The sequence below is a fragment of the Aythya marila genome (assembly GCF_965140915.1).
Source record: "Aythya marila genome assembly, contig: HAP1_HAP1_SCAFFOLD_1147, whole genome shotgun sequence".
Taxonomy (NCBI): domain Eukaryota; kingdom Metazoa; phylum Chordata; class Aves; order Anseriformes; family Anatidae; genus Aythya; species Aythya marila.
In genome coordinates, this window is record NW_028136654.1 from 1 (window position 1) to 13,702 (window position 13,702).

The 13,702-nt window shown below is 62.8% G+C and overlaps 1 protein-coding gene across 1 annotated transcript; it reads right to left on the reverse strand.

Moving 5' to 3' along the window:
- Positions 1-4,916: 4,916 nt before the first annotated feature.
- Positions 4,917-13,526, reverse strand: COQ8B (coenzyme Q8B). Its single transcript, XM_082785992.1, has 13 exons — positions 13,401-13,526; positions 12,774-12,834; positions 12,126-12,191; positions 11,155-11,253; positions 10,117-10,202; positions 9,897-10,037; positions 9,717-9,798; positions 9,532-9,625; positions 8,309-8,450; positions 7,638-7,745; positions 6,659-6,724; positions 6,493-6,579; positions 4,917-5,448 (listed from the first exon to the last, which is right to left on the reverse strand). Exons 1-13 carry the CDS (start codon positions 13,401-13,403, stop codon positions 5,170-5,172), a joined length of 1,314 nt encoding a protein of 437 aa, XP_082642118.1. The 5' UTR covers positions 13,404-13,526; the 3' UTR covers positions 4,917-5,169.
- Positions 13,527-13,702: the final 176 nt, after the last annotated feature.

Sequence of the window (13,702 nt, forward strand, 5' to 3'; positions counted from 1 at the left end):
AGGGGGCTCTGCTGCCTGTGCCCCCCCCCTCGCTATAGGATGGGGGGGGGCGTTAAGGGGCTCCCCCCCCCCAAACACACCCAGGGTGGGGACCCCCCGGTGATGGGTGACAATGAGGGGGGGGGCAAAGGGGGGGGGGGGACACATGACCCCCCCGAGCCAGCAGCACCTGGATATTTGGGGACATTTGGGGACATTTGGGGACATTTGGGGACCGGGCGGTGACCCCCCCGGGGCCACCAGGACCTGGACACTTGGGGACATTTGGGGACATTTGGGGACAGGGCAGTGACCCCCCCCAGGGCCACCAGCACCTGGGGACATGGGGACACCGGTGGTGACCCCCCCGGGCCACTAGGACCTGGATATTTGGGGACATTTGGGGACATTTGGGGACATTTGGGGACCGGGTGGTGACCCCCCCGGGCCACCCCCCCCCGGGGACACGGCGCCAGACAGCGACACCCCCGTGTCCCCCCCCCCGACTTCCCCCCAGCACCCCAATTCCTTGGGGACCCCCCGGTGCCGCTCCCAGTCCCGGTGCCCGCTCCCAGTAACCGGTCCCAGTCCCGGTCCCGTTCCCGGGGCCATTCCCGGTGCCCGGTGCTGGTCCCGGTGCCGGTCCCGGTTCTATCCCCAGTTCTCGGTGGCACTCCCGGTAACTGGTCCCAGTCCCGGTGCCATCCCCGGTTCCCGGTCCCGGTGCCGTTCCCGGTTCCGTTCCCGTTCCCCGTTCCCATTCCCGGTGCCTATCCCGTTCCCCGGTTCCCGTTCCCGTTCCCGGTGCCTCTCCCGGTCCCGGTCCCATTCCCTGGTCCCCAGTCCCCGGTCTCCGGTTCCCGGTGCCGGTCTCGGTGCCACTCCCGGTGCCGTTCCCGGTCCTATTACCCGGTTCCCATCCCCGTTCCCCGGTTCCCGGTCCCGGTGCCTCTCCCGGTCCCATCCCCGTTCCCAGTGCCGGTGCCCGGTGCCGTTCCCGGTCCCGATCCCATTCCCTGGTCCCGGTCCCGGTTCCATTCCCGTTCCCGGTGCCTCTCCCGGTCCCATCCCCGTTCCCGGTTCCCGGTGCCCGGTTCCCGGTGCCGTTCCCATCCCCGTTCCCGATCCCATTCCCGGTTCCCGGTGCCGTTCCCGGTCCCATCCCCGTTCCCGGTGCCGGTTGCCGGTTCCCGGTCCCTGTTCCCATTCCCCGGTCCCGTTCCCGGTCCCGTTCCCGGTTCAATTCCCGGTCCCGGTGCCTCTCCCGGTCCCATTCCCGTTCCCATCCCCGGTCCCGTTCCCGGTGCCGGTTCCCGGTGCCCGGTTCCCGGTGCCGGTGCCGTTCCCATCCCCGTTCCCGATCCCATTCCCGGTTCCCGGTCCCGTTCCCGGTCCCATTCCCGGTCCCATTCCCGGTTCCCGGTGCCTCTCCCGGTGCCGTCCCCGTTCCCGTTCCCATCCCCGGTCCCATCCCCGGTCCCCGTTCCCGGTGCCGCCCCCACTCACGCCTTCAGCGGGTTGTGCACGGCCGCGGCCATGCCCCCGGTGCCTCGCTCATCCTCCGGGGGGGGGGGGGCTCCGCCGGGACCGGGACCGGGATCGAGACCGGGACCGGGACCGGGACCGGGACCGGGACCGGGACCGGGGCCGGGGCCGGGGCCGGGGCCGGGGCCGGTGCGGGCGGCTGAGCCCTCCCCACGCCCCGGATCCTGGGAAATGGAGGCCCGGCCCCCCCCCCCCTCCCCTCCCTCCGCCGCCACGCGTGGGAAGCCCACGGAGCCCCCCCCCCACCGGGAACCCCCCCCGGATGGGATCTCCCCCCCCCAGACCCCATAAATCTCCCCCGACCCTATAGACCCCCCCCAAACCCCATAGACACCCCTGACCCTACAGATCCCCCCCAGACCCCATAGACCCCCCCCGATCCCATAAATCCCCCCCAACCCTATAGACCCCTCCCAGACCCCATAGACACCCCCCAGACCCTATAGACCCCCCCCCCAGAGCCCATAGGACCCCCCCAACCCCATAAATCCCCCCCAACCCTATAGACCCCCTCCCAGACCCCATAGACCCCTCTCCTGACCCCGTAAATCCCCCCCAGACCCCCATAGACCCCCCCAATCCCATAGATCCCCCCCATAACCCCATACACCCCCTATGACCCCCCCACCCCTTATAACCCCCCCCATAACCCCCAATCCCCTATAACCCCCCCCATAGCCCCCCCATAACCCCCCGCCCCCCCCAAACCCCATTAAGCAGACGAGAAACAGGAGGGGGGGGGGGGCTCTAGGGCCGTGTATTGCACGGGGCCTTGCACGAGGAGCTTGCACGAGGCCTTGCACGAGGGTCTCGCACAAGGGTCTCGCACAAGGGTGTTGCACGCCTTGCACAAGGAACTTGCACGCTTTGCACGAGGAGCTCACACGCTTTGCACGAGGGTCTTGCACGAGGAGCTTGCACGACACCCCGTGTGGCTTGCACGAGGGTGCTGCATGCCTTGCACGACTCGCATGAAGGTCTTGCACGAGGGTCTTGCACGAGGACCTTGCACACTTTGCTTGCACGAGGGTGCTGCTCATCTTGCACAAGGAGCTCGCACGCTTTGCACAAGGAGCTCGCACAATGCCCCGCGTGGCTTGCACCAGGGCTTTGCACGTCTTGCACGAGGGCTGCACACGCGAAGGGGCCCTCACGAGGCTTTTGCACGCTGCACACCAGGGCTGGGCACGCCTTGCACGAGGGCTTTGCACACCTTGCACAAGGGCCTTGCACGAGGGCCTTGCACAAGAGCCCAGCATGCCTTGCACAAGAGCTTTGCACACCTTGCACGAGGACCTTGCACAAGGGCCTTGCACGAGGGTTTTGCACGAGGACCTTGCACAAGAGCCCAGCAGAACGGGGGAGGGAAAATCCTTTATAGATGCCCCCTATTTTTTTTTACCCCTCCATTTATTTTGCCCCCCCCCCTTATTTTTGCCCCCCCCCCTTATTTTTACCCCCCCCCAATTATTTTTGCCCCCCCCCCATTATTTCTGCCCCCCCCCAACCCCCCTGAGTGCCCTGGGACCCCCCCATAAAACCCCCAGCCCCCCCCCTCCGAGCCCCCTGAGCCCCCACGAGTGCCCCCCCCCCCCAAAACCCCCTCCCAAAAAAAAGCTGTGCCCCCCCCCCCCCCAAATCCCCCCTGGGGGGGGGGCTCAGCCTTACCCCGCCGCAGCGCTCGGGGCTCGGCTCCGTTCGGGCCCTTTCGGCTCCATTCGGCTCCTTTCGGATCCCTTCGGCTCCGTTCGGCTCCGCCTGGGCCCCGTTCGGCTCCGTTCGGGTCCCTTCGGCTCCGTTCGGGTCCCTTCGGATCCGCTTGGGCCCCGTTCGGCTCCGTTCGGCTCCGTTCGGGTCCCCTTCGGCTCCATTCGGATTCATTCGGCTCCGGCCGGCCCCGCTCGCCCCCTCCCCTCCCCACTCGGCGGCGCCCGCTCCTATTGGCTGCGCGCTCATGAATATGCAAATAAGGCCTAACCCGCTCCCCTCCCCGTTGGGATGAGCGGGTGCATCGGGTGGATGGGCGGGGTTATGTAAATCACCACCCTATTCATTTGCATACTGACCACGCCCCCTTCTGTCTGGTCCCCGTCTGGGAGTGATGGGGGCGGAGACCCCAAAACAGGGAATCCAGCCCCAAAATGGGACCCCGAAAAATAAGGACAGATTCTCCCTTTTTGGGGACAATTCCCCCTTTATGGGGAACGACTCCTCATTTTTTGTAACAATTCCCTCATTTTAGGGAAAAAAATCCCCATTTTGAGGAAAAATTCCCCATTTTAGGGAAAAATCCCCCCTTTTGGGGGAACAACTTCCCTTTTTTGGCAACAATTCCCCCTTTTTGGTAATGATTCCCCCTTTTTGGGGAACAATTCCCTGTTTTTTTGGAAAAACTCCCCATTTTTGGGGAGCAATTCCCCTTTTTTGGGGAACATTTCCCCCTGTTTTGGAAAAATTCCCCCTTTTTTGGGAAAAAATCCCCCTTTTTGGTAACAATTCCCCCTTTTTTGGTAACAATTCCCCCTTTTTTCATAACAATTCCTCCTTTTTTGAGAACAACTCCCCTTTTTGGGAACAATTCCCTGTTTTTTGGGAAACATTCCCCATTTTTGGGGAACAATTCCCCTTTTTTGGGTAACAATTCCCCCTTTTTTGGAAAAATTCCCCCTTTTTGGGGATAAATTCCCCCTTTTTAGGAAAAATTCCCCATTTTTTTGGTAAGAGTTTCTCCCTTTTTGGGAAAAACTCCCTCCTTTTGGGGAAAAATCCCCCATTTTTGGAAAAAAACACCCTACAAGTCATCATTCCTGTAACCATTAACCCTTTATTGCCCACTGGGGACGCGCAGCCCCCCCTTTCCCACCTCCCCCCTCCAATTGATTTGGGGCACCCCCCATGTATTTGGGATGCCCCCCATTTATTTGGGATGCCCCCAATGGATTCGGGGCGCCCCCCAATTTATTTGGGGCGCCCCCAATTTATTTGGGATGCCCCCAATGGATTCGGGGCGCCCCCCAATTTATTTGGGGCGCCCCCAATTTATTTGGGATGCCCCCCAATGTATTTGGGATGCCCCCAATGGATTCGGGGCACCCCCCAATGTATTTGGGATGCCCCCCATTTATTTGGGGCGCCCCCAGTAGCGCCCGTAGTGCTCCTCGAAGACGTCTCGGCAGGGGACAACTCCCCCTTTTTGGGGAAAAATCCCCTTTTTGGGAAAAACACCCTATAAGTCATCCACCAATCGGGAACAATTAACCCTTTATTGCCCGCTGGGGACGCGCAGCCCCCCCTTTCCCACCTCCCCCCTTCCCAACTCCCCCCCCCAATTTATTTGGGATGCCCCCCATTTATTTGGGATTCGGGGCGCCCCCCAATTTATTTGGGGCGCCCCCCAATTTATTTGGGGCGCCCTCCAATTGACTTGGAGCACCCCCAATTGATTTGGGATGCCCCCCAATGGATTTGGGATGCCCCCAATGGATTCGGGGCGCCCCCCCAATTTATTTGGGGCGCCCCCAATTTATTTGGGGCGCCCCCAACTTATTTGGGATGCCCCCCAATGGATTTGGGATGCCCCCAATGGATTCGGGGCACCCCCCAATGTATTTGGGATGCCCCCCATTTATTTGGGATGCCCCCCATTTATTTGGGGCGCCCCCAGTAGCGCCCGTAGTGCTCCTCGAAGACGTCTCGGCAGGGGACGCGCCCCCCCAGGTGGGCGCAGGCCAGGAAAGCCCCCGCCAGTTTGCGGTGTAGGGCCAGGCTCTGGGCGGGGGGGGGCACCAGGCGCTGGCGCAGGAGGTGGGGGAGCAGCGCCCGCAGGCGGGGGGCCGTGCGCTGCGCCCCGAAATCCCAAAGCCCCCCCCCCGAAAAAGGCTCCCCCAGCAGCAGCACCGCCTCCACGTGAGCCTCCTCCATCTCCTGGCCCCAAAAAGGGGAAAAAAAATAATAATAAAAAGGGGGGGGGGGGGGAAAGGGGTCAGCACCCCCCCCAAAAAGGTCCTATAAAGGGGTGAGGGCCCCCGACCCCAAAAGCGCCCCCAAATCCCAAAAAGACCCCCCATAGAGGTCTTATAGAGGGGTGAGGACCCCCGACCCCAAAAGTGCCCCCAAATCCCAAAAGGCCCCCCCATAGAGCCCCTGTAGAGGGGTGAGGCCCCCAACCCCAAAAGGCCCCCCAAACCCCAAAAGGCCCCCCCTCAACCCCAAAAGCCCCCCCCAGAGCCCCTATATAGAGGTGCACCCCCCCAAACCCCAAAAGGCCCCCCAAACCCCAAAAAGACCCCTCATAGAGGTCCTATAAAGGGGTGAGGACCCCCAACCCCAAAAGCGCCCCCAAACCCCAAAAGGCCCCCCCATAGAGGTCCTATAAAGGGGTGAGGACCCCCGACCCCAAAACCCCCCCCCAAACCCCAAAAAACTCCCCCCAGACCCCAAAAGGACCCCCCAGAGCCCCGATATAGGGGTGCACCCCTCAAACCCCAAAAGCCCCCCCAAACCCCAAAAAGCCCCCCCAAACCCCAAAAGCCCCTCCTCAACCCCAAAAGCCCCCCCAGAGGGCCCCTATAATGGGGTGTGGCCCCCCCTGACCCCAAAACACCCCCCCAAAAACCCCATACCCCATAGATCCCCTATAGCAGGGTGCACCCCTCGATCCCAAAAACCCCCCATAAAGCCCCTAAAAAAAATGGGGGGGGTTAAAATGAATTGGGGGGGTGTCAGCGACCCTAAAGGGATCCCCTATATGGGGTGTGCCCCCCCCGACCCCAAAACACCCCCCAAAACACCCTCCCCATAGATCCCCTATAGCAGGGGGCACCCCATTCCACCCCAAAAAGAGCCCCGAAAAAAAATGAGGGGGGGATAAAAGGAACCGGGGGGGGGTCAGCGACCCCAAAGGGATCCCCTATATGGGGTGTGCCCCCCCCCGACCCTATAAGCCCCCCCCGACCCTATAAGCCCCACCTTGCTCTCGTATCCCGTGAGGAATTTGAGGTCTCGGGATTTCTGCAGCACCTTGGCCCGGTCCCCGTCCGCCGCCGCCCGCATCACCTGGAGGGGTTTTTTTTGGGGTCAAAAAGGTTTTTTTTGGGTAAAAAAGGGTTTTTTATTTTTTTTGGGGTCCCCATACCTCGACGTAGTGGTCAGTGAAGTCCTTGTCCAGAGAGCGGCTCGCCCCAAAGTCCAGTAGGGTCATCTGGGGGGGGGGGGCATGGTTATAGGGTGGGGGCTCCCTTTTAGGGTCAGGCCTCCCTTTTAGGGTCTGGCCTCCCTTTTAGGGTCATGGGTCCTATTTAAGGTTGGGATCCCCATTTAGGGTCATGTTTCCTATATAGGATCAGTCTCTCTTTTAGGGTCAGGGTCCTTATTTAGGGCCGGGTCCCCTATTTAGGGTTGGACTCCCTTTTAGGGTCAGGCTCCCTTTTAGGGCCAGGCTCCTTATTTAGGGTCAGACCCCCTTTTAGGGTCAGCCCCCCTTTTTAGGGTCATGGTTCCTATTTAGGGTCAGATTCCCTTTTAGGGTCAGCCCCCCTTTTAGGGTCAGACTCCCTTTTAGGGCCAGGATTCTTATTTAGGGTCAGACTCCCTTTTAGGGCCAGGCTCCTTATTTAGGGTCAGCCCCCCTTTTTAGGGTCATGATTCCTATTTAGGATCAGGCTCCTTATTTAGGGTCACGGCTCCCATTTAGCCCCACACCCCCCATTTCACACCAGATTTCCCTTTAGGGGTCAGCCTCCGTTTTAGTATCACCCCCCCCTTTTAGTGTCAGCCCCCCTTTTTAGGGTCATGATTCCTATTTAGGGTCAGGTCCCCTTTTAGGGTCAGACTCCCTTTTAGGGTCAGACTCCCCATTTAGGGTCAGACTCTGTTATAGAGCCAGGATCCTTATTTAGGGCCAGGCACCCTTTTAGGGCTAGGATCCTTATTTAGGGTCAGCCCCCCTTTTAGGGCCAGCCCCCCTTTTTAGGGTCACACCTCCCATTTAGCCCCACACCCCCCATTTCACACCAGATTTCCCTTTAGGGGTCAGCGTCCCTTTTAGTACCACCCCCCCTTTTGGGGTCACCCCCTCTCTTTTTAGGGTCAGCCCGTTATGGGGCCGCGCTCACGCGGTGCCGGGTGGGGTCGTAGAGGAAGTTGGCCCAATTGGGGTCGCCCTGCAGCAGGCGGAACTCCAGCAGCTCCCGCAGGCACAGGCGCAGCAGCTGCGTGCACAGCTGGGGGGGGGAAAAACCCCAAAAGTGGGGTGGGGTCAGGGGCTGGGGGACCCCGACCCCAAAAGCCCACCCCAAAACCCCCATTCCCCATAGATCCCCTATAGCGGGGCGCAGCCCATTCCACCCCAAAAGCCCCCCCATAGAGCCCCTATGGGGACACCTGGGGGGGGAAAAACCCCAAAACGGGGGGGGGGTCAGGGGCTGGGGGACCCCGACCCCAAAAGCCCACCCCAAAACACCTCCCCATTGATCTGGATATGGGGACACCAGGGGGGAATATGGGGACACCTGGGGGATATGGGGACATGGGGACACCCGGGGTGACACAGGGACACCGGGGGGGACATGGGGACACTGGGGGGGATATGGGGCCACCAGGGGGTCCCATTGGGATTTGGGGTCCCCCACCTCGTCCCGGGTTTTTTGGGGCAGGTGGCGGCAGCGCTCCAGGGGGACACCAGGGGGTGACACAGGGACACCGGGGGGGACATGGGGACAACACAGGGACACTGGGGGGGACATGGGGACACCGGGGGGGTCCTTTAGGGATTTGGGGTCCCCACCTCGTCCCGGGTTTTTTGGGGCAGGTGGCGGCAGCGCTCCAGGGGGACGCCGGGCGCCAGCTCCATGGCGAGGACGCGCCGGGTGCTCAGCTCCTGCACCACCCGCGGCACCGAGAAGAACGGGTCCGAGGAGAGCAGCTGCCTGGGGACAGGGGACACGGGGACATGGGGACATCGGGGACATCACTGGGGTATCGGGGACATGGGGACATTGGGGACGTCACTGGGGTATTGGGGACATGGGGACATTGGGGACATCGGGGACATCACTGGGGTATCGGGGACATGGGGACATTGGGGACATCGGGGACATTACTGGGGTATTGGGGACATGGGGACATCGGGGACGTCACTGGGGTATTGGGGACATTACTGGGGTATTGGGGACACTGGGGACAGGGGACACGGGGACATTACTGGGGTATCGGGGACATGGGGACATCGGGGACATTACTGGGGTATTGGGGACATGGGGACATTACTGGGATATTGGGGACATTACTGGGGTATTGGGGACATTGGGGACATTGGGGACATTACTGGGGTATTGGGGACGTCACTGGGGTATTGGGGACATTGGGGACATTGGGGACATTACTGGGGTATTGGGGACGTCACTGGGGTATTGGGGACATTGGGGACATTACTGGGGTATTGGGAACGTTGGGAGTATTGGGAATATTGGGGGTATTGGGGATATTGGGGACATTGGGGGACATTGAGGGATATGGGGACACGGGGACATTGGGGACATCGGGGACATCACTGGGGTATTGGGGGTATTGGGGACATTAAGGGGATATTGAGAGCATTGGGGACATCAGGGGATATTGGGGACACTGGGGACATTGGGGGCATTGGGGGATATTAGGGGACATTGGGGGATATTGGTGGGTATTGGGGACATTGGGACATCACTGGGGACCTTGGGGACGTTGGGGACATGAAGGGGACATTGGAGGACTTGGGGGGCCATTGGGGACATCATCAGGGACACCGGGGACCCCTTGGGGACATTGGGGACCCCACGGTGACCCCATGGAGACCCCAGGGTGCGCACGGCGACACCGGCGAGCTTTGCGCACGCAGTGGGGGGGGGACACGGTGACACGGGGGGTGGCGTGGGCACCAGATGACCCCATAAAGACCCCGTGGGGACCTTGTGGGGACCTTGTGGGGTCACGGGGACCTTATGGGGTCGCGGGGACGACCCCAAAAGCCACCTGAAGGCGCGCGCGCAGCCGGCCTCGCGCCGGTAGTCGCACTCCCACTGCAGCTCCTCCTGCAGCAGCCGCAGGGTCCTGTCGGCAAACAGCCCTGGGGGGGGGGCGAAGACACATGGGGGGGGGTCCCCCAAATTTGGAAAGACCCAATTTCCCCCTTTTTCACCCCAAAAATCCCAGCTTACCTTCCGGCAAGCCCGGGGTCACCTTGAGGAGCGCCAGCAGGTTGGAGACGTCGCTGGCGATGCTGCGGGCGACGCCGGGGTACTGGGGGGGGGGCGAGGAAAAAAAAGGGGGGGTTTAAAGGATTTTTTGGGTTTGGGAAACCCCAAAATTGTAGGATTTCACCTCAAAAAAGGGCTCACCTGCACCTTGATGGCCAGCGGGGTGCCGTCGGGCAGGGCGGCGCGGTGAACCTGCCCGATGGAGGCGGCGGCGAACGGGAGCTCCTCAAACGCCCCCAGGCGCCCCCGCCACCCCGACCCCAATTCGGCGGCCAGCACCCGCTGCGGGGTCAAAGGTCAGCCCCCAAAATCCCAAGGTTTGGCCCCAAAATGGGGTGAAAGGGGGGAAAAAGGGGCTTACGGAGGTCTGGGAGCTGGGCATGAAGTCGGCGCCCTGGCGCGCCCGCTCCAAGGCGCGGCGGAGCTGAGGGGGGAGCACTGCGGGGTCTGGGGGGACGGCGAAATCCTAAAAGCCCCCCAACGCGGCACCGGGACCCCAAATCCCCAATCCTAAAGGGCAACCCCAAGCGCAGCAGCGAGGAGGCCCCAAATGCCAAATTTCGCCCCGATCGCAGCCCCGCGGAGGCAGAAATCCCAAATCCTAAAGCCCACCCTAATCGTGGCACCACGGAGACCCCAAATCCCAAATCCCAAATCCCACCCTGATCACAAAATCAAGGAGACCCCCAAACCCCATAACACCCCCTCAAACCCCCCCGACCCTCCCCAGCCCCCATATAGGGTCCCCAGGCCCCCCCCCGACCCCAAATACCCCCCCCCCATATAGGATCCCCTATAGGATCCTTATAGGGCCGACCTTGGATACTCAACCGAGCCCCCCCAAACCCCATAACACCCCCCCAAACCCCCCCAATCCCCCTCCCCAGCCCCCATATAGGGTCCCCAGCCCCCCCCCGACCCCAAATACCCCCTCCCCATATAGGATTCCCTATAGGGTCCTTATAGGGCCGACCTTGGATGCTCACTGAGCCCCCCCAAACCCCCCCAATCCCCCTCCCCAGCCCCCATATAGGGTCCCCAGCCCCCCCCCGACCCCAAATACCCCCCCCCCATATAGGATCCCCTATAGGGTCCTTATAGGGCCGACCTTGGATGCTCAACCGAGCCCCCCCAAACCCCATAACACCCCCCCAAACCCCCCCAATCCCCCTCCCCAGCCCCCATACAGGGTCCCCAGCCCCCCCCGGACCCCAAATACCCCCCCCCCATATAGGATCCCCTATAGGGTCCTTATAGGGCCGACCTTGGATGCTCACTGAGCCCCCCCAAACCCCCCCAATCCCCCTCCCCAGCCCCCATATAGGGTCCCCAGCCCCCCCCGGACCCCAAATACCCCCCCCCCTTATAGGATCCCCTATAGGATCCTTATAGGGCCGACCTTGCATGCTCAGGACCTGCCCCACTTTTAGGGCCGCTCCCCGCAGGCGGCACAGGGCGGCCGCAAGGCGCCGGGCGCTGGCCTCCGACAGGGGGGGGGCTGCGGGGACACAGCCCCAGTGACCCCCCCGCCCCAAAAAATGACCCCCCCATAACCCTCCCCACCCCAAATAACCCCCCCATAACCTTCCTGCCCCAAATAACCCCCCTATAAACACCCCCACCCCAAATAACCCCCCCATAACCCTCCCGCCCCAAATAATCCCCCCAATGACCCCCCCGCCCCTAATAACCCCCCCGCCCCAAAATAACCCCCCAGTGACCCCCCCACCCCAAATAACTCCCCCATAACCTCCCTGCCCCAAATAACCCCCCTATATCCCCCCCACCCCAAATAACCCCCCCAGTGACCCCCCCCACCCCAAAATGCCCCCCCGACCCTAAATAACCCCGACCCTAAATGCCACACCCCCCAAATGCCCCCCCCAACAACCCCTGACCCCAAATACCCTCCCACCCTAAGTAGCCCCCCCAACCCTAAATACCCCCCCGACCCCAAATGCCCCCCTGACCCTAAATGCCCCCTCCAATCCCCTCCCGACCCTAAATGCCCCCCCGACCCCAAATAACTCCTTGACCCTAAATCCCCCCCGGCCCTAAATAACCCCCCTGACCCCAAATAACCCCTTGACCCTAAATAACCTCCTGGCCTTAAATGCCCCCCCGACCCTAAATGCCGCCCCCAACCCCAAATGCCCCCCCGACCCCAAATGCCCCCCCCGACCCCAAATGCCGCCCCCAACCCCAAATGCCCCCCCCGACCCCAAATGCCCCCCTGACCCCAAATGCCCCCCCCGACCCTAAATAACCCCCTGACCCCAAATCCCCCCTCTGACCCTAAATAACCCCCTGACCCTAAATAACCCCCTGACCCTAAATAACCCCCCCCCGACCCCAAATCCCCTCACTCACCGTGGGGGGGGCGCCCCCCCCTCAGCATTGACCCCAGCGCCTCCAGCCCCAGCCCCGCGGCCACACCTGGGGGGGGGGACACAGTGAGACCCCCCCCCAAAATTTTTGGGGTCACCCCCCCCTTTTTAGGGTCCCCCTCCCCATTTTGGGATTCCCCCCCCCATTTTTGGGGTTTTCCCCCTGGTTTTTGGGACCCCCCCGGCTTTTTAGGACCCCCCCATTTTTTTGGGACCCCCCCCAATTTTTAGGACCCCCCCTCGGATCTTTAGAATCCCCCAATTTTTTTTAGGACCCCCCCCATTTTTTTAGGACCCCCCCCCATTTTTAGGACCCCCCCCCATTTTTAGGACCCCCCCCTCCTTTTTAGGATCCCCCCCCCATTTTTGGGACCCCCCCAATTTCTAGGACCCCCCCCCATTTTTAGGACTCCCCCCCTCCTTTTTAGGACCCCCCCCCATTTTTAGGACCCCCCCAATTTCTAGGACCCCCCCCATTTCTAGGACCCCCCCTCCTTTTTGGGACCCCTCCCCACCTTTTTAGGACCCCCCCCATTTTTTTAGGACCCCCTCCCCTTTTTAGGACCCCCCCCATTTTTTTTAGGACCTCCCCCATTTTTGGGACCCCCCCCATTTTAGGGCCCCCCCGTACCCCCCATGGCCGCCAGCCGGCCCAGGCGGGTGCTGGGCACGGGGCTCTGCCGGGACAGCGCCTGGGGGGGGGGGGGAGGGGGGGGAGGGGGGGGGGAGGGGGGGGGTCCTGCTGACCCCCCCGCCCCTCCCCCACCCCCTTTGCCCCTCCCCCTCCTCCCCTCCCCCCTCCCCTCCCCCATTTTCCCTGCCCCTCCCCCCTCCTCAATGCCCCTCCCCCCTTCCTCACTGCCCCGCCCCCTGCCCCATGGCCCCTCCCCCAGCCCTCCCCTTGCCCCTCCCCCTTCCCCGCTGCCCCTCCCCTCCTCAAGCCCCTCCCCATTGCCCCTCCCCCACCCCATTGCCCCTCCCCTCCCCCTCTGCCCCTCCCCCCACCCTTTGCCCTCCCCCTCCCAAATTGCCCCTCCCCCCTCCTCCCTTGCCCCTCCCCCTTTCCCATTGCCCCTCCCCCCTCCCAAATTGCCCCTCCCCTCGCCCCTCCCCCACATCCCCCTCCCCTAAGCCCCTCCCCTCCCCCCTTGCCCCTCCCCCTTTCCCATAGCCCCTCCCCCTCCTCCATGCCCCTCCCCCTTTCCCATAGCCCCTCCCCCTCCATCATGCCCCTCCCCCCGCCCCTCCCCCCCCTTACCATCCCCCGGGGGGGCTCCTCCTCCTCCCCCCCCTCCCCCCCCGGCGCAGCCCGGAGGGGCGGGGCCCGGTGCAGCCCCCTCAGGGGCAGGGTCACGTGGGGGGCCTGGGGGAGGGGTCAAAGGTCAAAGGTCACCGGGGGGGGGGGAGGGGCAAAGAAGCCGGGGGGGGAGGGGCACAAGGGTGGGGGAGGGGAAATGGGGAGGTGGGGGGGGGGGGCGAGGGCTCCGGGGGGGGTCGTGGGGGTCAAGGGGGGGTCAGGGGTCAAAGGGCGTGACCCCGGGGGGGTCAAAGGTCACGGCC

Coding starts and splice junctions, on each gene's coding strand:
- COQ8B (XM_082785992.1), bottom strand. Junction 11,254..12,125: donor GGGGGGGCGCCCCCCCCACG/GTGAGTGAGGGG, acceptor GTGTCCCCGCAG/CCCCCCCCCTGTCGGAGGCC. Junction 8,451..9,531: donor GGCTGCGCGCGCGCCTTCAG/GTGGCTTTTGGG, acceptor CCCTGTCCCCAG/GCAGCTGCTCTCCTCGGACC.